General features: G+C 39.1%; 1 protein-coding gene across 4 annotated transcripts in view; it reads left to right on the forward strand.

The window, feature by feature from the left end:
- Positions 1-26,863, forward strand: part of Sacs (sacsin molecular chaperone) — a 40,029-nt gene extending 13,166 nt beyond the window's left edge. Inside the window, exons 6-10 of one of the 4 annotated variants that reach the window (XM_085698588.2) lie at positions 2,549-2,695; positions 4,069-5,566; positions 6,360-6,451; positions 9,972-9,998; positions 14,037-26,863. In XM_085698588.2, coding sequence (XP_085554714.2) covers positions 2,549-2,695; positions 4,069-5,566; positions 6,360-6,451; positions 9,972-9,998; positions 14,037-25,594 — 13,322 coding nt within the window. In that variant the 3' untranslated portion in view covers positions 25,595-26,863. Of the gene's footprint in view, positions 1-2,548; positions 2,696-4,068; positions 5,567-6,359; positions 6,452-9,971; positions 9,999-14,036 lie in introns of those variants that run through there. The other 3 variants (XM_085698591.2, XM_048447916.3, XM_085698592.2) reach the window with 3 other exon arrangements.
- Positions 26,864-27,560: the final 697 nt, after the last annotated feature.

The raw sequence follows: 27,560 nt of genomic DNA on the forward strand, positions 1-27,560 counted from the left end.
TCTTAATGATAGGTTCTACTCATTGAGCGACTCAGCTCAGGATAAGGGCCTGAACAATGAATGCTTTTTTAAAGCTGTGCCTCCTATGGAAGTGTGAAGATTGTAAGAGCCAGAAGCAGTGAAGCATACGACAGGCATTCACCATGGGATCCCACAGCAGCCTTCACTGCATGCACAAGCTCAAGCCTGATGGTGCTCCAGGATAGGGAGGGGAGGTGGTCAGGGAGTCCCACCCTAGCCAAGGAACTCTTATCTTTCCTGTTGACTCTAGGAGGGAAGATCTCTTTTCCTTCCCCTGGTGATCAGCTCTAATGCTGGTAACCATGCTGAACTTCTTAATTCCCTTCTCTAGATCTTAAAGTTATATAGATCTTTCTAGATTCTGGCAAGAAGTTCACTCCTGGGCCTGTTCTGTGATCTTTCCTTTTGTGTCTTGTACTTTTTAGTGAACAGGGAGCAGGCAGAACCACATAGTATTTGACAGATGCCATTTTAGGTGAACTGTGGTTAGCTGGTAGATAATAACAAGTCATTCATTACTATTTTTGCATATAATATGAACTTATATATGACATAAAGGTTGATATTATAGTGAAGACTTACTGTATCATAATAGAAATAGCTAACAGTTTAAGGACTCTTCTCTATGGTGTGTGCTGGGGTGAGGCTTGAGTAATAGCACAGTGGATCCTTTGCACTCCCCTGTTGGGAGATAAAGCTCTGATCTCAGTAGTGATGAAGAGGCTGAGCCTGTGGCTGTGATTGGTGATAGTGGATCTGGTGGCACCAGACTCCCTTGACTCCTGAGTAGTTTTTCATAGCTGTGTGCTTGTCCTTTTCAGAATAGCAACCTTGACCAATTTCATGCCCTGACTTTGATTACTATAAAGATAGCAGTTGTACTAATTAAAAGAAAAAAAAAAGACCAGGCCAACATTCCATATTTAAAGAAGCAAAAAGATATGTTCTTTGGATACTAGGAATCTCCATATAGTTCATTAGCATGGAGGCTGCACAGGTCCAAGGGTACACATAGAGATTCTGTGCTTAATTGTGTCTGTGTTATTCTTAAGCAACTTTTCAAAGGAAAACATTGATGATATTTAAAGAGTAATGAGTTGATATAGTTACTTATATTCAGAGAATGTTAGAATTTCTGAAAACAGGTCTCAAAAGAGTGCCAAAGTATTTGCTCAGAATTATACAATATATTGTTAAAGAAATCACTTTGGAGATAGCATTATAATTCCAAATAATTTATTTAAATATTTACCATGACTATTTAAATTACACTATCAATGCTGTGAATAGAAATTAAGTAAAGCAAAATCAAAAACATACAACCCAAATATTTACAAGATGATTATTAGCATTAGTAAGGGATTAATTTCTACTTTATGAAAAAATACAGTGAAAAACTCTTTTTTTTGGTTGTAGGTTTCCTTAATACATTGTTTTGCATGTCTTAGAGAATGATCTATGCTTACCATACTTTCAGCTTTAAATGGATGTGTTTATTCAGTATACATAAAAAAGTAAAAGAGTAAATAGCGACAGATAGAAGATAGACAGATAGATAGACAGACAGACAGATAGATAGATAGACAGACAGACATCAGGTCACTTGCTGAAAACATCCAGCAGAGATCTACTGAGGAAGCCCCTTTATGGCAGTCAGCTGGAGTTCCCAAGAGAGTCCCAGGCAGAGCAGAGTTCCCCTCAGGATGGGTGTCCAAGTAAAAGAACAAATAGCAACTGCTGGAGATGTCATCAAACTGGACACAACATCCAACAGAAAATGATCAGGGACGTTGAGACAATCAGACTGGAATTCCCCACTAAACGCTCTCTCCATGGGTGAGCTTCTCACAGTGGAATGGCTTCTCTTTCCTACTTGAGAACTTTTTTATATGATGGGACAAATAGCCGTAGCATTGGTTAGAAACCTTTACCTTCTAGTTATTCTCCAGAATACAACATTTTTACTCGTGACTGTTTTGCTATTCTTATCTCTTCCTGTCACAGAGTTAGGGGCCTCAGACCATCCTCACAAGAGGCCTTGGAGAGGACACTGACACAGCATTCTTGGGTCTAAAGTGGGGGGGGGCAGATCCCAGAGCCAGCTTCTTGGTGAGCTCAAACAGCACCTAACAGTTTATCAGGCTGATGTATACTGCATACATTTTCTAGAAATTCCCTCTACAAAGAATAATTTGAATATGCTATTTAGAAAAGTTTTAACAGAGTGTGGTGCACTGTGGTAATATCCTTATCTGGTCTGTAGTTTTTCGTACTTAAGTTCCATAATTCTCTTAATTTCCTGACAATTTATTTCTCTGGATATTAGCTTTTTACCAAGTTTGTTTCTATTTTTATTGTGAGAACAATTGGAATAATAATGCAGAATTTAGTCACTATACTCACTTGTCTCCATTTTCTCATCAAATAAGTTGTTGTTGTTGTTGTTGTTGTTTGTCTGGATGAAGCTCTTGGAACGGAGCTGACCATACATCTTGCTGAGTGTCTGCCTGTGCATTTCAATACCCAGGGTCGGCTCTCTATGTATACAACAATGCGGTTTTCACCCCAGAGGACTGGCATGGTATTCAAGAAATAGCAAGAAGCAGGAAAAAAGATGATCCTTTGAAGGTTGGAAGATTTGGAATTGGGTTTAATTCTGTCTACCATATAACAGGTGCAGTATTGGCTGTGGGCAAGTGGGGAGTAAACTCAGCCAAACTATAGATAAGTTTTGGCAAAAATCTACTATATTATATTAAGGTTAATATTTAATATTGACTATGCTACATATTAAATTATATTGTTATAAATTAAAATGTAACTGTTACACATGAATCTTTATATTTTATTTATATATTCCCAGAGCCAGCTTCTTGGTGAACTTTTGGAAGTTCACCTTTTCATGGCTCCAGGTGATGGTTTATGAATGTTGAAGCACAGTTGAGGATTGTACAAATGTAGAAACTACTGTGCAGGAATTTAGAGCAGGCCAGCTACCCTGTGTGTGCAGCTCAGTGTTATTTTGTCCCCTAATTAACAGTGAACACATTGATGTGAGTCATTTGCTGGAAGGCTCTTTGTAATCTGAAGATTTGAGAAAGCCGTAGGTTATGCTTTTCCAATACCAAGAGTCTCTCTGAACTGATTTCAGTGTAAGTATGTGGCATTATGTAGAGGGACTAAGGACAAATATATTCTAGATTATCTTGCTAATGGATTTAATGGACATACATTTGCTACTTATGATACATAAGAATTTAGAAGTTGGTGATTGTCCCAATTGAACTGGCATCTGATAACCACAGATATTAAAGAGCTGACCGACTTTACTAGAGTTACAATGAGTATGAAGATTAGAGGCTAAAGTCTACATGGAAGACAAAACACATCAGAACTACCCATAGGAAGCCCTCTGAGCAGAACCATGTATAAAAGTTTTTTTTTCAGAATAATAAATCACACTTCTAATTCTGCCACGGTTGAAATATCACTGTATTTAGTTGAGGAACAGAAGAAACTGCTGACGTCAGTCTAGAGGCCATGTGGTAAGATGTAGATCTTTAAGAACTGTCTCAGTACACCTTGTGAGTCCTTCCCCAGGAAAGTTAATTTCTCACTCAGTATGGAGTCTGTGCTTCCTGAGTTATGTGGCAGTGGAACAATCTGCATTGTCAAAATCAACAGTTGAGTCTTTAATTTTGAACATAAATGGTAACTCCTTTCTATCTGGACTTATCTGCCAGTTAGCACTGAGTATAAATGTCTAAATAGTGTTTATATCTTCTACTTGTTGAAGATTTAAAGATACAGCACATGTTTTCATAAAAATCGTGGGAGTTTCTATAACTGGCTCTTACTAGATTGGCTCAAACTAGAAACTGTTATGCCTCACTTCCAAAGTATTAAGTCACTTGCTTTTGAAGAATTTTATGTGTCATGCTATTTCTTATGTAATATTTTGATGGTAGTTATAATTTCATTATGGCAGCACTTACAGTTGTTCATTGAGTTTCTTAGTTGGTTATGCCTTGGTTTTCATTTCTACAGATGTTCCTTGTATCTTTAGTGGTGATCAGATAGGAATGCTAGATCCTCATCAGACACTTTTTGGCCCCCATGAATCAGGCCAATGTTGGAATCTCAAGGATGACAGCAAAGAAATGAATGAGCTTCCGGATCAATTTGCACCCTTCATTGGCGTTTTTGGAAGCACCAAGGAAACATTTGCAAATGGCAGCTTTCCAGGGACATTTTTCCGTTTCCCTCTTCGCTTACAGCCTTCTCAGCTTAGCAGCAATCTCTACACTAAGCAGAAGGTTCTGGAGTTGTTTGACTCTTTCAGGGCAGATGCAGACACAGTGCTGCTCTTCCTGAAGAGTGTGCAGTCTGTATCTTTACATGTCCGAGAGGCCGATGGGACAGAAAAGCTGGTATTTAGAGTGACTGCTAGTGAGAATAAGACCCTGAAACATGAACGGCCGAACTCTATCAAGATTCTGGAAACGGCCATAAGCAACTATTGTAAAAAGATCCCAAGCAACAGTGTCACCTGCGTAACATATCATATAAACATAGTTCTGGAGGACGAGAGTACAAAGGATGCCCAGAAGACGTCTTGGTTGGTGTGTAACAGTGTGGGTGGACGAGGCATTAGTAGTAAACTGGATTCTTTGGCCGATGAATTGAAATTTGTCCCAATCATTGGACTAGCCATGTCTTTATCAGGCAGGGATGATGAAGAAAATGGAGCAATATCTGATTTCTCAGGAAAAGCATTTTGTTTTCTTCCTTTACCTCCTGGTGAGGAAAGCAGAACAGGGCTTCCAGTTCATATCAGTGGCTTCTTCGGCCTGACTGACAACCGCAGGAGCATAAAATGGAGAGAGCTGGACCAGTGGAGAGACCCTGCAGCCTTATGGAATGAGTTTCTTATTGTGAATGTTGTTCCCAAAGCTTATGCTACTCTGATCCTAGACTCAATAAAACGCCTGGAGACAGAAAAGAGCTCCGATTTCCCCTTGTCAGTGGATGCCATCTACAAACTTTGGCCTGAGGCCAGCAAAGTCAAGGCACACTGGCAGCCGGTGTTGGGGCCTCTGTTCAGTGAGCTGTTCCAGCATGCTGTGATCTATTCCATTAGTGGTGAGTGGGTAAAGCTGGAGCAGGTGTACTTCTCAGAACTTGATGGAAATCTAGAATACACACAGTCTGTGCTCAACTACCTCCAGAGCTCAGGGAAGCAGATTGCCAAGGTACCAGGGAACCTGGCTGCTGCTGTGCAGCTCAGTGCAGCCTCTGCCACCTCCACTGCGACTCCTGTGAGGAAGGTAACACCTACATGGGTGCGGCAGGTGCTGAGGAAGTGTGCACACCTGGGCAGTACTGAAGAAAAGCTTCATCTTCTAGAATTTGTGCTTTCTGACCAAGCCTACAGTGAGCTGCTTGGGCTCGAGCTGCTGCCTTTACAAAGTGGGGCTTTTGTCCCCTTCTCCTCATCTGTCTCTGATCAGGATGTTGTTTACATCACCTCAGAAGAGTTCCCAAGGTAGATACTATGTGTCTTAGACACTGGCTGCTCCAGGGAGTGGGGGGCTGTCCTGTCCACGGGGTCCTTGACTGCCAGATCCACCAGGTATTTGTAGGCTGTGTGGTTCGGAGGGCTTTTCATGAAATGTTAAAAGATAAATGTTATATTTTAAAGGAAAAGGTGTAAGAACTGGGTTTATTGCCTTGTGTCTGTAGTCCCAGCTGTTTGGGAGGTAAGAAGGACCACTTGAACCTGGGAGTTCCAAGACGACACAGCGATGCTTTTTCTCAAGAAACAATTGCTCTAGTAGCTAATTTTCAGTCACAACACTGAAAACAATATTATAAGGTACTAATAGAAGTAGAATTAGTAGAATTATTTTTGATGAAATTTAAATTAAAATAGTATATGAAAAAATTATTTGTTTGTATTTTTAAGACAGGGTGTGATTATGTAGCCCAGCCTAGCCTGGAAAGCACAGTTTTCTTTCTTCAGCCTCCCAGATGCTGGGGTTACAGATGTGCATCATCCTACTTAGCTTTAGCAACTAAGTCTCTATAGCTAAGGGTGCATATTGACATTTCATAGAATAAAAATCGTTTTATTGTTAGGTATTTAGACTTTTTGAATTGACTTGATATATGATACCTTCGTATTTTAAGGCAAAGCCTAGATAATATTGTAGTTTGGTGTGCATATTGTAATTCGTGTAAAATGAAATAGCAGGTTTAACTGACTTGAAATTATATGGTGGATTTTTTTAACGTTAGAAATGTTAGAATTGTAACTGCTTACACCTCTCACGTTCTAGGTCCCTTTTCCCAGGTCTTGAAGCAAGACTTATTTTGGAGAACTTGAAGCCTCACCTTCTAGCTGCTTTAAAAGAAGCTGCCCAGACCCGAGGTATAGTAGCCATTTAGTGCTTTTCTTAAACAACCCTCTTTATAAAAATGTGAAAGGTTTTTATAAGATTTTTCTAATAACTGTCTATTTTAGACCTATAAACCTGACTTTTTATGGCTCAGCCTAGAAGAATTGTTCAGTTGAAGATGTATCACTAGCTGTTCTAGTGTCTAAAAGATAACAAAGGTGATGTCATTGAGAACTTCATGCTGAGGCTCTTGGTGGTGGGCATTTGCAGGACGTGTATTGTAGCCTGCACAGTGCTTTTTTCCCCCTAGGCCCTCCTATCCTCAGATCTTGCAGCATGTGTGATAATGAGGAAATTGATTATTAGTTCAATTTCACAGATGAGAGGAAAAGGTTAAGTCTGGGGTTTTCAGATGAGTACAGGAGATGAGGGGTTCCACCCTGTCTCCCTTGTCTACTGTACCATATCCTGACCCAGCTATAGTATTTGACCCCCAGATTTCAGAATTCGTCTTACCAAGAAGCTTATTCTTTGTGATCAGAGACAACATGAGTTTTTCCTTTCAAGGAAAAGTCGTTAATCATTATATATCTTTATTCATTAAAATGTTGATGAGAGGATTTGGGATTTGTCAGGGAAATCAGGTTGGAGTTAAAAGTGAGACGCCGACTGAGCCTGCCAGTGCTGCCACAGGGTCTGTGCGTATTGGGAGCTGCAGTGACTAACACTGTGGCCAGCATCCATCCAGATGTCATCTTTGTAAATTGTGCATTTCAGGAAATCCTTTTGAGGTGTCGAAATGTGGATTCTCTCCCTCCCTTCTATACATTTCTTGATGGAGAATCTTCTAGCTTTTTTAAGCATAAGATATATATTATTATCTATAGTTACCCTACTGTACAGCGGTACCCAGAACTTCTTAATCTGACCTGTAGCAACTCTGTCTATCTATTCCATGCATTCTATACTGCACTCTGGTAACCACAGAGAAAGCTTGGGAGGTAGTCATGAGCTAGATACTAATAGATAAATAAAAGATAGCTGGGGAAGAAGTCCTGCTATACAGTTGACAATGTAGCATGCTGGAACAGTAGTCTGTCCTGTTATACAGATCTCTGCCCAGTGCTTGGAAGGCACTCTGAGACTTCTGTTTTCTGCCTGGGGCTGGGTCTCGTTTTTGCAGACCCGGCACTGAACTCCAGAGCAACATTCTGGTCTAGTCTTCCTAGAATACTTCTTAGTGGGTGAAGTCTTTGCCATCTCTTTATTGCCCAAGTGTGGGAGAGGGGTCCAGGAGGCAGCTCTTGAGCCACATATAGTAAATGTAATTCTACAGGCCCTGAGAGGTCTATGGGTCTATGTAGCATGGGGGAATGGTCTTGGAGTTCTCATGGTGGGTATGGTAATAGGCTTCAAGTCCAAGGCCTTGTCTCAGTTCCTTCCCCCTTCCTTAGTTAGGAGATATCATTGTAATGAGTGTCTTCTATTGTTTGTTCTCCACAGTCCTTAGCTAGCACAGCCTGTCATCATCTCTACTTGAAAAGCTCAAGGAAATGAAAGACTTTAGATAACTTGAAATTCAGAGTTAGAGCCACCATTCTGTTTTTGTTCTTTTTCATTTTTATTTGCAAATTAGATTATTTGCAGTTTAAATTACATGAGTTAAAGGATTATTATCAGAAATTAAGTAAGAGGTGAATAGTTAGAATATTCTGCCAGTAAATGGGTTTTAGATGAAAAAATTCTAGAAAAAAAAAGTATTTGAGTAGACAAATTCCCAATGGAGTGGTGCTAGGATCTTATTTACATGTTTCTTAATTTTTCAAGATACTTTTTATTAGATGAGTTTATGTGCTCTTACAGTTAGGGACTCAAGAGCTGTCCTTAAATGTTTATTTTCTGTATATGCTAAGCATTGTGCCAAATGAAATTAATAAATGGATGAAAAAAATCACAGCTGCATGAGGATATGGATATTAGTCAGCACTGTCGTTCATGCAGTGGGCACTGCTGAGAATGGACTGGGCTTGCTGAGTTGAGCGGCAAATCAGGGATGGGTTTTGTATTCTGTCTGGCACACACAGGGGAGAGACTCCGCCTTCATGTCTCAGGGACAGCCATGTTTTCAGTGATGGCTTTGACAGAACTTTATCATGATGTACACTATTTATTGAAAAGATATTGACCTCATATGCATGTATACAAATCTTTAGAAAATGTTGTATTTTCCTTGCTAGCTCCTGGCATACAGATAGCTGTATTTGACACAAGACTTGTACTATGACGATGTTTGGGACTCCCACACCCATAGTTATTTGTTGGGGAAAAGGACCATGTGCCGTTCTAAGCCTGCCTTTGCCAATATTCAGACTACTGCCATCTCTCCCTGAAACGCAGGAGAACCCGGTATCTCTCACAGCCGTTCCTGCTTCTCTATTCAACACAGCATTGTGAGAACTTGCCTTTCTAAAACATTGTTTTTCTACCTCTTATCAAAAAAATCTTTTGAAGGCTTCTTGTTTTTCTTACTTAAAAAAAAAGGCTAAAGTCATTGGCATTGTCCATGAGATGTTTTTATTACCTAGTTCTGTTTTGTTCTTGGCGTTATAAAGATGCCTGGTATACAGGACTGTTAAATCAGTGTTTGCTGTTACCAAAACCCTTCGTTGGTTTTGTTTTTCCCCCTGATAATTTTCATCTTTAAAGAACACTTATTCAGACATTTGATTGTTTTCCTATGCCCACCCCGTTCATCTCATTTCATGTAACCTAAGTGTACTTCTGTAACACTGAAGACAAGGCAGCACCACACCCCCACACTTGTGTAGTTACTTGTAATCATCTCTCTAACCTGCCTTCCTCATCAGATACAAAGTCTGAGGACATGTCTAGGTGTTTATTTCTAGCTATCCAGCCCTTGTATTGCCTGACTGGCAAATACTGCTGGTGAGGTAATCATTCTGATGAGACTTACAGTCCCTGCCTTAGCCTTGAAATCGAGTCCCAAGTACCCCAGAGCACAAACGTAATTCCACAGAAGTGCAGCGGTATACTTGATGGGATGAATGACAATTCTTAGAACATTGTGGTTATTGGTGGTTATCAGAAGCAAGCAGTAGAATTTGTTTGATAGCAAAACTTATCATAAACTGAGAATTACGTGTATAGATTTTAAAGTACTTATAAAAATTCTAGTCTCCCTTTCTCAGTTCTCTAGGCCTTTTGTTTGATGAAGGTGGCCTGTGAGAAAGCAATGGTTCGCCTGCAGGCTGCTGGGAAGGCCCTGTGGTCTGTGCTTATAAGCAGGCACTCTTCTTTTAGCTGCTCTGAACAAGGTCTTAGGTCTTACAGAGTTTAGGTTAATTTGCATCTGAATAGATCTTTACTTCGTAAATGCATTCACTGTTTAGAGCTTTGTTTTTGCCTCTTCTTTTGCATAATGCTGTGTGGAGAGTCTACAGACAGCATTGCCTTAAAATGTAATTTCTGTAGTGAGCTTGTGAAATATTGAATGTTCTGGCTTTTCTAAGAATGGATTTAATTATATTCTAGCACAGCAGCTTCTCTGGGGATACTCAGGTAGGATCACTGACTGAATGTTGTGTTCATTTGATTTTGATTGCCATTTGTTCGTTTGTTGAATCCCGTGTTGTTTTTAACCTAAATAGCTAGAAATTATGTCAACTTTTTTTTTTGTGCTGGAAATAACTTTAAAGGAGAGAGGAAACTACTAATATAGGCCTTGGTTTTGCAAACACTGATAGAAAACACATTTGAATGACTTGAAAACCTTCACTTCATAAATAATCTCAAATGAAAGACACATTACACTGCTTCCATAGAAGAGTGTGGCATGACTGCACTTCTGTTATACACGCAAGTGCTCAGAGGAGAAGTGCAGGGAAGAGAGCATTTGGGAACTGTTAGGATTGTAGCCCAGTGTGGAGACTGGTGGGAGTAGGAAGCCCTGTCTAGGTACAGAGCACTAAAGTGGCCAGTCTGCTTTCATTAGTGACTCTCAGGTGACCTGACAATGCCGGGCGTCTTATTTTATTGTTTTCCTACTCCTTTTGTTTTGCATTAATATATATCCTTATCTTTTGTATTATTTTCCCAAGTTCATGTTTTACTTGGAAATTTAAGGGATGTAATATTTGATTAATAGAAATTGTTTATATATATGTATCCTTTGAAGCAGAATATATATATATATACACATACATACATATATATGTGTATATATGTATATATATACACACACATATGATTAGTTTACAAACTAAGTCATTATAGTGACAATTTCTGTAAATATTAAATTTATATTAAAGGTATCTAATACTTTATCAATGGCCCTTATATTGGGAAAATATAGCGAAAGAGGCAGTAAAGTTTTGATGTAGGTAGCTATCCTGCTACTGCCTGCCCCGGGGTTCGTTGCATTTGGTTACTGAACCTCTGTTGCTGTATCTCCTATTCAAGTCCAAGCCAAGCCTGATAGTAGACGCCTGTAATGCCAGCTGTTCCTGAGGCTAAGGCAAGAAGATTGTAAGGTCAAGGCCAGGATGAACTACAAAGTGAGTTCAAAGCCAGCCTGGGGCAACTTAGTGAGAATCTATGAAAAGTAAAGTAAAAAGAGAATTGGGATATAGATCAGTGGTAGGTTTTTTTCCTAGCTTGCATGTGACCTTGTAGTCAGTGCCCAGTATTACAAGAAAAACAACAACAAAAGTCCAAGGCAAGATGTCAGTGGCAGAGTATCAGTGCAGACTTTCTTCTGAAAGACCCAGGGGCCTATAGCACCACATCTAGACTTGAGTGCTGGACTGCCTTTTCCTTTTCTTTCCCCAGCCCCCAACCTTGGTCTTTTTTTTTTTTTTAATGTGACTGATATACAGTAATCATGTAGTTGAATGTTTGCTGTTCGTGTCTGTACAAGGATTTGCATCTTCTATACAGTAGTGAATTATCAGAATTTACCAGCCATTAAAGTTGCCATTGCCACTGTGTACCAGAAAGCAAAAAGAACTGCCATCTACACAATGCCTTAGTTAGCTTTGTCTAGTAGAGTGCACCTCTGAAGGAGCTTACTTAAAGCATTTGGAATGAAAACATTATTAAGAGAATTTTTACACCAATTGATAGTTCCTCTTTCCGACCATGTGCATTTATTCTCCGAGTTAGCAAGGAATGTAGACATGTAAATAATGGAAACAAAAATAGTACAGTCTCTGAATAGATACTGGTTGTATCAATATTGTTTCCAGTATCTAAGAATCATCTATGGCAAACAAAACCTATGTATAAGAATTCTTCTTAAGTTAAAGTTGAATGTACCTGGTAATAGTTTGCTGATCCTAGGGACGTTTTTTTCAGAAGGATAGTTAGATATGTTTTGACATTGCTGATAGTTGTAAAAGCCACAAAGCCCACAAATCATTTATTAAAATGCTTGCCAATATTTTTGCTCATTCTAGTAGCAGTGCTTTAGAGGGGAAGGCATGGAGACTACTGTGTGAACATTTATACTTCCGGGTTAAAAACTAACTGTCTTCAGTACAGAGTGGCTAGAATTCGGGACTTCTGCCTGAATTTACTTAATCTACTTAGAGTTGTGCCTTTCTACATTTTCTCTCTCCTTTACTTCCTAATGTTTTTCCAGTTGAGCATGACTGATATATTACTTGCATGCTATATGTGAGGTGTATGTGTGTCTTGACATTTTATTTGCAATTCATACCAAATACTTTTCCTAAAGGTAAGTATGTTTTGTAAATTGTCAAATTTTAAGCCAGTATATCATGCAGGATTATCTACTGAATGCATATGATATGGCAATTTACATGGAACATACATGGTACATATTTTAAAATTTTGCTTTCTGGGTATTCTGAATTTTAATTTTCAACATTTTTATATCTTCAAAATTATGTCTTTGCCTTACTTATGACTTAGATATTCAGTTATAGCTAATTCTGTTCAGTAATCACTTTAAGAAACAATATTATAAAATTGATTTTATAATTTTATTTTAATTTGCTCCATAACCCGAGGAAACTGCATTGGTTGTATTGTTGACACTTTAATTTCTAAAAAATTACTTGAATTATTCTGTCACATGATGTAGAAACTGAAATGTTCTGAATCTGGGTATTATCACTCTCTTGATGTTTCCAAAGTGTGTCTTTGCTGGGACTTCTATGACAGTGGTTTGAAAATAGCATGGTGGGGATTTTGGAGTAGAGAGTAAAGTCTTTGAAACAAAGATGTCCTGCCTTGATTGAAAAATACTAGGATGGGGAGAAGGAAGGGTGGGAATGAGATGACTACAGTATCTTTAATCTGAAGTCCTGATTTCTAGCTACTTTATACTGAAGACATTTAGCTTTTAATGCTGAAGTATAAATATTCAACAGGAATCTCCATGCCCTCCATTAGAAGGCCTCTGAAGCACCTCACATATGATCTTATCCAAAAAAAAAAAAACCTATATACAAAAGTCCCAAGAGCCTGAGGTATACCTCTTGTTACACCATTTCCCAAAATTGCTCATAAGGATCTTGAAGTCATTTGCACATAGGGGAAAGATAAATGTTAGTTTCCATGGAATTGATTTTGAGATTTCTTTTATTTCTCTATAAAAGCAAATACATACCTACAGGTATGTAGTTTTTTATTTTGTTGTTACTGATATTAAATATCAAAAATACTCTGATATACGAAATATACTTTAAAAATGTTAATTTTAGGCAATCTGTTAAGATAAGCAACTGTTCCCTGAAAGAGGTGAAATTTTATTACTCTACTAGCTTGCAATCATCCAGAAATAGAGTTGTTTTGGCAGGAAGAAATACCTGCCCCGGTGGCAACATCCCACATGTTTAGTTTGTTTGCCCTGAAGCTTTTCTACAAAATCCCTGGTTCTACAGAGCACACTTTAATAAAGTCAACCTTGGCCAAACTGTAGCTGTGCTCGTATAGAACAGTCTGTGCAGAGCCTCATTCCTGTTGCTTTTCCAGGTGAGCGAGTTCAAATCTCTAAGACATTCGCTGACACCCAGTTGCATATCTGATTAGAGAGGCTAATAGGAAATTCCTTGAGGGCCATTGCTACCTGCATTTCAGAAAGGGTGAGCTTCTCAAATGGAAACTGCAGCCCCTGTGCTCTGACTTTGAGCCCTTCTCTTCCTGTACAATCATGCAGGCGAGGTGCCAAAAGTACTCAACAACCCCCAAAGGTATTTGTATTGGGCCTGGTTACCAATGTTTACCCATTAAATGAAAAAAAAATACATAAATTTTATTTGCATATTGTTTGGGACTTTTATTTGTGGACAACTAAGCATTACACATTGTTTTTCATGTTGATTTCATTTGCAGAACACTATATACCTTTGAATATGTATTTTATGAATTTTTAAATAAAATAAGCCTTTGTGTAGAAAATGGCTTCTTTTAAAGGTTATTATAAGCATTATTTTCTGTATAGACTATCATTTTAAAACTACTTTAGTTATGCTGAATTTTTGCATTTTCTTAAAACAACTTCTTAGCACCATCTTAAACATGAGACCAGAAGAACTTAGAGTTGTGCATAACATTTCTGTGTGTGGTTTACAGGAAGACCGTGTACTCAGCTGCAGCTTCTAAATCCAGAACGATTTGCACGTCTTGTTAAGGAAGTAATGAATACATTCTGGCCCGGCAGAGAGTTGGTGGTTCAGTGGTATCCATTCAGTGAAGACAAGCACCACCCGTCCATTTCATGGCTTAAAATGGTTTGGAAGAATCTCTATATACATTTTGCAGAGGATTTGACCTTATTTGATGAGATGCCACTTATCCCCAGAACTACACTAGATGAAGATCAGACGTGTATGGAACTCATTAGACTCAGGATCCCATCAGTAGTCATTTTAGATGACGAAACTGGAACTCAGCTTCCAGAATTCTTAGCAGATATTGTACAGAAACTTGGGGGGATTGTCCTAAAAAGGTTAGATACCTCTATTCAGCATCCTCTTGTTAAAAAATACATCCATTCGCCGCTACCGAGTGCCATTTTGCAGATAATGGAGAAGATACCACTGCAGAAGTTATGTAACCAAGTAGCATCATTACTTCCAACCCACAAAGATGCTCTAAGAAAGTTTTTGGCCAGCTTGACTGATACCAGTGAAAAAGAGAAAAGAATAATTCAAGAATTGACAATATTCAAAAGAATTAATCATTCATCTGATCAAGGGATTTCTTCTTACACTAAATTAAAAGGATGTAAAGTTTTGGATCATACTGCCAAACTTCCAGCAGATCTGCGACTGTCTCTTTCTGTAATAGATAGTAGTGATGAAGCTACCATTCGTTTGGCGAACATGTTGAAAATCGAAAAGTTAAAAACTACAAATTGTTTAAAGTTTGTTTTAAAAGATATTGAAAATGCATTTTATACCCAGGAAGAAGTAACACACCTTATGCTGTGGATCCTTGAGAATCTATCCTCTCTTAAAAATGAGAATCCGAATGTGCTTGATTGGTTGATGCCAATAAAATTTATTCATATGCCACAGGAGCATGTGGTAGCAGCCAGTGAACTCTTTGATCCTGATATAGAAGTACTAAAGGATCTCTTTTATAATGAAGAAGAAGCCTGTTTCCCACCTGCAATTTTTACCTCACCAGATATCCTTCACTCTTTGAGACAGATTGGTTTAAAAAATGAAGCCAGCCTGAAAGAGAAAGATGTTGTGCAAGTGGCAAAAAAAATTGAAGCGTTACAGGTCAGTTCCTGTCAGAATCAGGATATGCTCTTAAAGAAAGCCAAAACCCTCTTACTAGTCTTGAACAAAAACCATACACTCTTACAGTCTTCTGAAGGGAAGATGACACTGAAGAAAATAAAATGGGTTCCAGCCTACAAGGAAAGGCCTCCAAATTATCCAGGTTCCTTAATCTGGAAAGGGGACCTCTGTAATCTTTGTGCACCTCCAGATATGTGTGATGCAGCACATGCAGTTCTAGTGGGCTCCTCACTTCCTCTTGTTGAAAGTGTCCATGTAAACTTGGAGAAGGCTCTAGGTATCTTCACAAAGCCTAGCATCAGTGCTGTCTTAAAACACTTTAGAATTGTTGTTGACTGGTATACATCAAAAACCTTCAGTGATGAAGATTACTATCAGTTCCAACATATTTTGCTTGAAATTTATGGGTTCATGCATGATCATCTGAATGAAGGGAAGGATTCTTTTAAAGCCTTGAAATTCCCATGGGTTTGGACTGGCAAAAACTTTTGTCCTCTTATTCAGGCTGTGATAAAACCAATCCATGATCTGGATCTTCAGCCTTATTTATATAATGTGCCTAAAACCATGGCAAAATTCCACCAGCTGTTTAAGGCCTGCGGCTCAATAGAAGAGTTGACATCAGATCATATTTCCATGGTCATTCAGAAGGTTTATTTAGCAAGTGACCAAGAGTTGAGTGAACAAGAAAGTAAACAAAACCTTCATCTGATGTTGAATATTATGCGATGGCTGTATAGCCACCAGATTCCAGCAAGCCCTAATACACCAGTTCCCATCTATCATAGCAAAAATCCTTCCAAACTTGTCATGAAGCCAATTCATGAATGCTGTTATTGTGACATCAAAGTTGATGACCTCAATGACTTACTTGAAGATTCAGTGGAACCAATCATTTTGGTACATGAAGACATACCCATGAAAACTGCGGAGTGGCTAAAAGTTCCCTGCCTTAGTACAAGACTGATCAACCCTGAAAACATGGGGTTTGAGCAGTCAGGACAAAGAGAGCCTCTTACTGTAAGGATTAAAAATATTTTGGAAGAATACCCTTCTGTGTCAGATATTTTTAAAGAGCTGCTTCAAAATGCCGATGATGCAAATGCTACAGAATGCAGTTTCATGATTGATATGAGAAGAAATATGGACATCAGAGAGAATCTCCTAGACCCAGGGATGGCAGCTTGCCATGGACCTGCTTTGTGGTCATTCAACAATTCTGAATTCTCAGATTCAGATTTTATAAACATAACTAGATTAGGAGAATCTTTAAAAAGGGGAGAGGTTGACAAAGTTGGAAAATTTGGTCTTGGATTTAATTCAGTGTACCACATCACTGACATCCCTATCATTATGAGCCGAGAATTTATGATTATGTTTGATCCAAACATAAATCATATCAGTAAACACATAAAAGATAGATCCAATCCTGGAATCAAAATTAATTGGAGTAAACAGCAGAAAAGACTTAGGAAATTTCCAAATCAGTTCAAACCATTTATAGATGTATTTGGCTGTCAGTTACCTTTGGCTGTAGAGGCCCCTTACAGCTACAATGGAACTCTTTTCCGGTTGTCCTTTAGAACACAACAGGAAGCAAAAGTGAGTGAAGTTAGCAGTACCTGTTATAACACTGCAGATATTTACTCCCTAGTGGATGAATTTAGCCTTTGCGGGCACAGACTTATCATTTTCACCCAGAGTGTAAACTCAATGTACCTGAAATACTTGAAAATAGAAGAAACAAACCCTAGCCTAGCACAAGACACAATAATAATTAAGAAAAAAGCCTGCCCCTCCAAAGCATTGAGTGCACCAGCTTTGAGTGTTTTAAAAGAAGCTGCTAAACTCATGAAGACTTGTAGCAGCAGCAACAAAAAACTTCCCACCGATGTGCCCAAATCATCTTGCATTCTTCAGATCACAGTTGAAGAATTCCACCATGTGTTTAGGAGGATTGCTGACTTACAGTCACCACTGTTTAGAGGTCCAGATGACGACCCAGCTACTCTCTTTGAAATGGCTAAGTCTGGCCAATCAAAAAAGCCATCAGATGAATTGCCACAAAAGACGGTAGATTGCACCACATGGCTTATATGTACCTGCATGGATACAGGAGAGGCTCTGAAGTTTTCCTTGAATGAAAGTGGAAAAAGACTAGGACTCGTTCCTTGTGGGGCAGTAGGTGTTCTTTTGCATGAGACCCAGGAGCAGAAGTGGTCCGTGAAACCACACATAGGAGAGGTGTTTTGCTATTTACCTCTACGAATAAAAACAGGGTTGCCAATTCACATCAATGGGTGCTTTGCTGTTACTTCAAATAGGAAAGAAATCTGGAAGACAGATACAAAAGGACGATGGAATACCACATTCATGAGGCATGTCATTGTGAAAGCTTACTTACAAGCACTCAGTGTCTTACGGGACCTGGCCACTGGTGGTGAGCTGATTGATTATTCTTACTATGCTGTGTGGCCTGATCCTGATCTAGTTCATGATGACTTCTCTGTGATTTGTCATGGATTTTATGAAGATATAGCTCATGGGAAGGGGAAGGAGTTGACCAGAGTCTTCTCTGATGGTTCTACTTGGGTTTCCATGAAGAATGTGAGATTTCTAGATGATTCTATACTTCAAAGGAAAGATGTTGGTTCAGCAGCCTTCAAGATATTTCTGAAGTACCTCAAGAAAACAGGCTCCAAAAACCTCTGTGCTGTTGAGCTTCCTTCTTCAGTAAAGGCAGGATTTGAAGAGGCTGGCTGTAAACAAATACTGCTTGAAAATACATTTTCAGAGAAACAGTTTTTTTCAGAAGTCTTTTTCCCTAATATTCAGGAAATTGAAGCTGAATTGAGAGATCCTTTAATGAATTTTGTCCTAAATGAGAAACTTGATGAATTCTCAGGAATTCTTCGTGTTACCCCATGTGTTCCCTGCTCCTTGGAGGACCATCCTTTGGTTTTGCCATCAAGATTGATCCACCCTGAAGGACGAGTTGCAAAGTTATTTGATACTAAGGATGGGAGGTTCCCTTATGGCTCGACACAGGATTACCTCAATCCTATTATTTTGATTAAGCTAGTTCAGTTAGGCATGGCAAAAGATGATATTTTGTGGGATGACATGCTAGAGCGTGCAGAGTCGGTAGCTGAGATTAATAAAAGTGACCATGCTGCTGCCTGTCTAAGGAGTAGTATTTTACTAAGCCTTATTGACGAGAAGCTAAAAATAAGAGATCCTAGAGCAAAGGATTTTGCTGCAAGATACCAAACAATTCCCTTTCTTCCATTTCTAACAAAGCCAGCAGGCTTTTCTTTAGAATGGAAAGGGAACAGTTTTAAGCCTGAAACCATGTTTGCAGCAACTGACCTTTACACAGCTGAATATCAAGATATAGTCTGTCTTTTGCAACCAATTCTCAATGAAAATTCCCATTCTTTTAGAGGGTGTGGTTCAGTGTCATTGGCTGTTAAAGAGTTTTTGGGTTTACTAAAGAAGCCAACAGTTGATCTGGTAATAAATCAGTTGAAGCAAGTTGCAAAGTCAGTTGATGATGGCATTACATTGTATCAGGAGAATATCACCAATGCTTGCTACAAGTACCTCCATGAAGCAATGATGCAGAATGAAATGGCCAAGGCAGCAATTATTGAAAAGCTAAGACCATTTCATTTCATTCTGGTTGAGAATGTATATGTTGAGTCAGAAAAGGTTTCTTTCCATTTGAATTTTGAAGCAGCACCATACCTCTATCAGTTACCTAACAAATATAAAAATAATTTCCGTGAACTTTTTGAAAGTGTGGGTGTGCGGCAGTCATTTACAGTTGAAGATTTTGCCCTAGTTTTAGAGACTATTGATCAAGAAAGAGGAAAAAAACAAATTACAGAAGAGAATTTTCAGCTTTGCCGACGAATAATTAGTGAAGGAATCTGGAGTCTCATTAGAGAAAAGAGACAAGAATTCTGTGAGAAAAATTATGGCAAAATATTACTGCCAGATACTAATCTTCTGCTTCTCCCTGCTAAGTCATTATGCTATAATGACTGTCCCTGGATAAAAGTAAAGGATTCTACTGTTAAGTATTGCCATGCTGACATACCCCGGGAGGTAGCTGTAAAACTAGGAGCAATACCAAAGAGACACAAAGCCTTAGAAAGATATGCATCCAACATCTGTTTCACAGCTCTAGGTACAGAATTTGGGCAGAAAGAAAAACTGACCAGCAGAATTAAGAGCATACTCAATGCCTATCCTTCAGAAAAGGAAATGCTGAAAGAGCTTCTTCAAAATGCTGATGATGCAAAGGCCACAGAAATCTGCTTTGTCTTTGATCCCAGGCAGCATCCTATTGACCGAATATTTGACGATAAGTGGGCCCCACTGCAAGGGCCAGCACTGTGTGTGTACAACAACCAGCCATTTACAGAAGATGATGTTAGAGGAATTCAGAATCTTGGGAAAGGCACCAAAGAAGGAAATCCTTGCAAAACGGGACAATATGGAATCGGGTTCAATTCTGTGTATCACATTACAGATTGCCCTTCTTTTATTTCTGGCAATGATATCCTGTGTATTTTTGATCCCCATGCCAGATATGCACCAGGAGCCACATCAGTTAGTCCTGGACGCATGTTCAGAGATTTGGATGCAGACTTTAGAACCCAGTTCTCAGATGTTCTGGATCTTTACTTGGGAAACCACTTTAAACTGGACAATTGTACAATGTTTAGATTTCCGCTGCGTAATGCAGAAATGGCACAAGTTTCAGAAATATCCTCAGTTCCATCATCAGACAGAATGGTCCAGAATCTTTTAGACAAATTGCGCTCTGATGGGGCAGAACTTCTGATGTTTCTCAATCACATGGAAAAAATATCTATTTGTGAAATAGATAAAGCCACTGGAGGTTTGAATGTGCTCTATTCAGTAAAAGGCAAGATCACTGATGGAGACCGATTGAAAAGGAAGCAATTCCATGCATCTGTAATTGACAGTGTTACTAAAAAGAGGCAGCTCAAGGACATTCCAGTTCAACAGATAACCTACACTATGGACACTGAGGATTCAGAGGGCAATCTGACCACATGGTTAATCTGCAATAGGTCAGGATTTTCAAGTATGGACAAAGTGTCTAAGAGTGTTATATCAGCCCATAAGAACCAAGATATCACTCTCTTCCCACGTGGTGGAGTAGCTGCCTGCGTTACGCACAACTATAAAAAGCCCCACAGGGCCTTCTGCTTTCTGCCTCTCTCTTTGGAGACAGGCCTGCCATTTCATGTGAACGGCCACTTTGCTCTAGATTCAGCCAGAAGAAACTTGTGGCGTGATGATAATGGGGTTGGTGTCCGAAGTGACTGGAATAATAGTTTAATGACAGCATTAATAGCGCCTGCATATGTTGAATTACTAATCCAGTTAAAAAAACGGTATTTCCCTGGTTCTGACCCAACATTATCAGTTTTACAGAACACACCCATTCATGTTGTAAAGGACACATTGAAGAAGTTTCTGTCCTTCTTTCCAGTTAATAGGCTTGATCTGCAGCCAGATTTATATTGCTTAGTAAAAGCACTTTACAGTTGCATCCATGAAGACATGAAACGTCTTTTACCTGTTGTTCGTGCTCCAAATATTGATGGCTCTGATTTGCACTCTGCAGTCATAATTACTTGGATCAATATGTCTACTTTGAATAAAACTAGACCATTTTTTGATAACTTACTACAGGACGAATTACAGCACCTTAAAAATGCAGATTATAACATCACAACTCGGAAAACAGTTGCAGAGAATGTCTACAGACTAAAGCACCTGCTTTTAGAAATTGGTTTCAACTTGGTTTATAACTGTGACGAAACTGCTAATCTTTACCACTGCCTCATAGACGCAGATATTCCTGTTAGCTATGTGACTCCTGCTGATGTCAGGTCCTTCTTAATGACTTTCTCTTCTCCCGATACTAATTGCCATATTGGGAAGCTACCTTGTCGTCTCCAGCAAACAAACCTAAAGCTCTTTCATAGTTTAAAACTGTTAGTTGATTACTGTTTTAAAGATGCTGAAGAAAATGAGTTTGAAGTTGAGGGACTGCCCCTGCTCATCACACTGGACAGTGTTTTGCAGGTTTTTGATAGTAAACGACCCAAATTCCTAACAACATACCACGAATTAATTCCATCACGTAAAGATTTGTTTATGAATACCTTATATTTGAAATACAGTAGCGTTTTGTTGAACTGCAAAGTTGCAAAAGTGTTTGATATTTCCAGCTTTGCTGACTTACTCTCTTCTGTATTGCCTCGTGAATATAAGACCAAAAACTGTGCAAAATGGAAAGACAATTTTGCCAGTGAATCTTGGCTTAAGAATGCTTGGCATTTTATCAGTGAATCTGTAAGTGTGACAGAAGATCAGGAAGAACCAAAACCAGCATTTGATGTCATTGTTGACATCCTCAAAGACTGGGCATTGCTTCCAGGAACGAAGTTCACTGTGTCATCCAGTCAGCTTGTGGTTCCCGAGGGAGATGTGCTGATTCCTCTGAGCCTCATGCACATTGCTGTCTTCCCAAATGCTCAGAGCGATAAGGTTTTTCATGCTCTCATGAAAGCTGGCTGTATTCAGCTTGCTTTGAACAAAATCTGCTCTAAAGACAGTGCATTAGTTCCTCTGTTGTCATGTAACACTGCAAACATCGATAGCCCCTCAAGCATCCTGAAGGCTGTACATTATATGGTTCAAACTTCAACATTTAGAACTGAAAAACTAGTGGAAAATGACTTTGAAGCACTTTTGATGTATTTCAACTGTAATTTGAGTCACTTGATGTCCCAAGATGATATAAAAATTTTAAAGTCCCTCCCATGCTACAAATCCATCAGTGGCCGCTATATGAGCATTGCAAAATTTGGAACATGCTATGTGCTTACCAAAAGTATCCCTTCAGTTGAAGTGGAAAAATGGACACAGTCATCATCATCTGCTTTCCTTGAAGAAAAGGTACATTTAAAAGAACTGTACGAGGTACTTGGCTGTGTCCCGGTAGATGATCTGGAGGTGTATTTGAAACACCTTCTGCCAAAAATTGAAAATCTCTCTTATGATGCAAAATTAGAGCACTTAATCTATCTGAAGAATAGATTGTCAAGCATTGAGGAGCTGTCGGAGATTAAAGAACAACTTTTTGAAAAGCTGGAAAGCTTACTGATTATCCATGATGCCAACAATCGACTCAAACAAGCAAAACATTTCTATGATAGAACTGTGAAAGTTTTTGAAGTTATGCTTCCTGAAAAATTGTTTATTCCTAAAGAGTTCTTTAAAAAACTGGAACAAGTAATAAAACCTAAAAATCAAGTTGCGTTTATGACATCCTGGGTGGAATTCTTGAGAAATGTTGGACTAAAGTACGTACTTTCCCAGCAGCAGCTGTTACAGTTTGCCAAGGAAATCAGTGTGAGGGCAAATACAGAAAACTGGTCTAAAGAAACACTGCAAAGTACAGTTGACATCCTTCTCCATCACATATTCCAAGAGCGAATGGATTTGTTATCTGGAAATTTCCTGAAGGAACTGTCCTTAATACCATTCTTATGTCCTGAACGGGCCCCTGCTGAATACATTCGGTTTCACCCTCAGTACCAGGAGGTAAATGGGACACTTCCTCTCATAAAGTTCAATGGAGCACAGGTGAACCCAAAGTTCAAGCAGTGTGATGTGCTCCAGCTGCTGTGGACCTCCTGCCCTATTCTTCCAGAGAAAGCCACACCCTTGAGCATCAAAGAACAAGAAGGCAGTGACCTTGGTCCACAGGAACAGCTTGAACAAGTTTTAAATATGCTTAATGTTAACTTGGACCCCCCTCTTGATAAGGTCATTAATAATTGCAGAAACATATGCAACATAACAACTTTGGATGAGGAAATGGTAAAAACAAGAGCAAAGGTCTTGAGGAGCATATATGAATTTCTCAGTGCAGAAAAGCGGGAGTTCCGTTTTCAGCTTCGGGGTGTTGCTTTTGTGATGGTCGAAGATGGCTGGAAACTTCTGAAGCCTGAGGAAGTAGTGATAAACCTGGAATATGAAGCTGATTTTAAGCCCTATTTGTACAAACTGCCTTTAGAGCTTGGCACATTTCATCAGCTGTTCAAACATTTAGGCACTGAAGATATTATTTCAACTAAGCAATATGTTGAAGTATTGAGCCGCATATTCAAAAACTCTGAAGGAAAGCAGTTAGATCCTAATGAAATGCGCACAGTTAAGAGAGTGGTTTCTGGTCTGTTCAAGAGTCTACAAAATGATTCAGTCAAGGTGAGAAGTGATCTGGAGAATGCCCGGGACCTCGCACTCTACCTTCCGAGCCAGGATGGTAGGTTGGTGAAGTCAAGCATCTTGGTGTTTGACGATGCACCACACTATAAAAGTAGAATCCAAGGCAATATTGGTGTGCAAATGCTAGTTGATCTTAGCCAGTGCTACTTAGGGAAAGACCACGGATTCCACACTAAGCTGATCATGCTTTTTCCTCAAAAGCTTCGGCCTCGTCTGCTGAGCAGTATACTTGAAGAGCAGCTCGATGAAGAGACTCCCAAAGTGTGCCAGTTTGGAGCATTGTGTTCTCTTCAGGGAAGACTACAACTTCTCTTGTCTTCGGAGCAGTTCATCACAGGACTCATTAGAATCATGAAGCATGAAAATGATAATGCTTTCCTGGCCAATGAAGAAAAGGCCATCAGACTTTGCAAAGCTCTAAGAGAAGGGCTGAAAGTGTCCTGTTTTGAAAAGCTTCAGACAACATTAAGGGTTAAAGGTTTTAATCCTATTCCCCATAGCAGGAGTGAAACTTTTGCTTTTCTGAAGCGATTTGGCAATGCAGTCATCTTGCTCTACATCCAGCATTCAGACAGTAAAGACATTAACTTCCTGCTAGCCTTAGCAATGACACTTAAATCAGCAACTGACAACTTGATTTCTGACACGTCGTATTTAATTGCTATGCTGGGATGCAACGACATTTACAGGATCAGCGAGAAACTTGACAGTTTAGGGGTAAAGTATGACTCTTCTGAGCCATCAAAACTGGAACTTCCCATGCCTGGCACACCAATACCTGCTGAGATCCATTATACACTGCTTATGGATCCAATGAATGTTTTTTATCCTGGAGAATATGTGGGATACCTTGTGGATGCCGAAGGTGGTGATATCTATGGGTCATACCAGCCAACATATACATATGCAATTATTGTGCAAGAAGTTGAAAGAGAAGATGCTGACAATACTAGCTTCCTAGGAAAGATCTATCAGATTGATATTGGCTACAGTGAATATAAGATAGTCAGCTCTCTTGATCTGTACAAGTTCTCAAGGCCTGATGAGAGCTCTCAAAGCAGAGACAGTGCTCCCACCACACCAACAAGCCCCACAGAGTTCCTGACTCCCGGTCTCAGAAGCATTCCTCCTCTTTTCCCTGGCAGAGAGAGTCACAAGTCTCCCTCCTCCAAACACCACTCCCCCAAAAAGCTCAAGGTGAATGCTTTACCAGAAATTTTAAAAGAAGTGACATCAGTGGTGGAGCAAGCTTGGAAGCTTCCAGAATCAGAACGAAAAAAGATCATTAGACGGTTGTATTTGAAGTGGCACCCTGACAAAAATCCAGAGAATCATGACATTGCTAATGAAGTTTTCAAACATCTGCAGAATGAAATCAACAGATTAGAAAAACAGGCTTTTCTAGATCAAAATGCAGACAGAGCTTCAAGAAGAACATTTTCAACCTCTGCATCCCGCTTTCAGTCAGACAAGTACTCATTTCAAAGATTTTATACTTCGTGGAATCAAGAAGCCACAAGTCATAAATCTGAAAGGCAACAGCAAAGTAAAGAAAAATGCCCTCCTTCTGCTGGACAGACATACTCTCAAAGGTTCTTCGTCCCTCCCACCTTCAAGTCTGTGGGCAATCCAGTGGAAGCCCGGAGATGGCTAAGACAAGCCAGAGCTAACTTCTCAGCTGCCAGGAATGACCTTCACAAGAATGCCAACGAATGGGTGTGCTTCAAGTGCTGCCTCTCCACCAAGTTAGCTTTGATTGCAGCCGACTATGCCGTCAGGGGGAAATCCGATAAAGATGTAAAGCCAACGGCACTTGCACAGAAGATAGAGGAGTACAGCCAACAGCTGGAAGGACTGACCAACGATGTGCACACATTGGAAGCTTATGGTGTAGACAGCCTAAAAACTAGATATCCTGATTTGCTTCCTTTCCCACAGATCCCTAATGACAGGTTCACATCTGAGGTTGCCATGAGGGTGATGGAATGTACAGCATGTATCATCATAAAACTTGAAAATTTTATACAACAAAAGGTATGAAAGTATTTAAAGAAAAGAATTAGAGCCAGATCTTGAATGTGTTATAGCACAACTACAAATTTCTATACTTCATTCAGCTTCATTGCCAGTGTCTGGTAATTGTGGAGCATACGAGAGTGTTCTGGAAACATTTGGAAGCTTTGTGACTCCTCACAGAAACCTTAGCAGAGTTGAAAGCTGACTTTGAAGGTGATGGTGAACTGCAGAGTTCCTAATTGTGTTTGAGCAGTTGGGTGACACATTACTGAACTGCACTTTATGTAACCAAAGCTTAGCAGTTTATTAGATAAGAGTCTACTCTCTGGTTAGGAGGAAGTTAATTTTATGTCTTTAAAAATGTCTTGAAGTAGGTAAGGAAACACTGGACATACTGATTTGGACATATGAGGGGAGTTAGGTCTCTGGGCTTATCACTTTCTAAGTGGACACTTCTAGATGCATTATTTCGTATCAGCTGGGTCTGATTGTGAATCTGTTGCCGTTTCACATCTTAAGTTGTACATTTAGAGATGGTACAGTATTTAATCCTGACTATTACTTGACTAAGAGTATGAAAATGGTCACTGGAGTGCGCTGGGTGCACTTTACATCTTTATTTTGATTTTTTTTTATACCTTGTGTTTGCAGGCTTCCTGATTCATGAAGATAACTTATGGAAATCTCAGAGTGCTGGTTCCTACTATTAGATATTGTTTCTAAAACTGCTTACCAACATGACATTTAGCAAAAGAACATTGGCATTATGTTTTGTGTACATATTTCCCAGAAATGTCATAATTTGTATAGTGTGACTGAACAGGATGCAATCTTTTGTTGTCTAAAGGTGCTGCAGTGAAAAAAAACTTTTTCAATATGGCACTTAGTGGGAATTTTAAAATTTTTACTTTAAGTACATTAAAATTTCTGAAATAATCATTAAGGTGATATGCAGTAGTTTACAAAGGGAATTATCAGTGTGTACTGTCCCCCACGAATGACTGGGAATTGACATTTAATTTTCATGATGTTCAAAAATCCTAACATACATATTTAACACATTCTTTTGCATAATGACAAAGAAAGAAAATAATAGCTTATATAAGTGCACTGGCTGTAAATGATGCTAAATATATTTTATGCAATTAAGGGCTTACATACAGAACATGTTAGATTTTTTTTAACTTCATTTGTAATAAGGAATGTTAATTGCTTCTGGATGTGAATCATGAATATTTTCTGCTGTTAATATTAAATGCCATAATTTTATTAAAGAAAAATGTATATAGCAAATCATTTTGCTTTGTTATTTTCTAAATTTTTGTTTTGAGGTTTTATTTTTATTTTATGTATATGGGTGTTTTGCACGTGTCTGTGTACTACCTGCATGCAGTGCCCTCAGAGTCCAGAAGAGGGCACCAGATCCTCTGGGACAGGAGTTAAAAATAATGGTGAGCCACCATGTGGGTGCTGGGAACTGAACCCGGCTCTTCTGATAGAGCAGTCAGTGCTCTTGAAAGCTGAGAATCTCTGCAGCTTTGGGTTATTTCTTGAGAAATAATTTGTTGGAAATCAAGCTTAGTGTTTCCCACATTTTGAGTTTTAGTATACATTGGCATGTGTTTATTGTCCTGAATGTTTCATGCTGAGATGTTAGGGTTCCTTGTGGTTTACTGATAGGAAGTACATATTATATGTAGCCTTACTAGGTGTTCACTGATTTAGTTAAGAGCTCCCTTCACCTCTGTAGGGAACAGAATTAGCTGATTCATCTGTTGAGGTGGGTTTGAATGTAACTGCACCATACCTAGCATGTCTTGACATTCCCGGTCTCTGGACAGCACTGTGTGGGCACCAGACTTCTGAAGGTAAGTGATGGAGGACTAAACATTCTGTTGTGATGCTACCCAATGCTGCTTTCCATATCAAATGTATGCTGTTTGATGCTTAGATTCAGCACTTAGAATTTTCAACACTAAAATTATACAGA

This window comes from Myodes glareolus, chromosome 12 (genome assembly GCF_982192425.1).
Source record: "Myodes glareolus chromosome 12, mMyoGla1.1, whole genome shotgun sequence".
NCBI classification, from domain to species: domain Eukaryota; kingdom Metazoa; phylum Chordata; class Mammalia; order Rodentia; family Cricetidae; genus Myodes; species Myodes glareolus.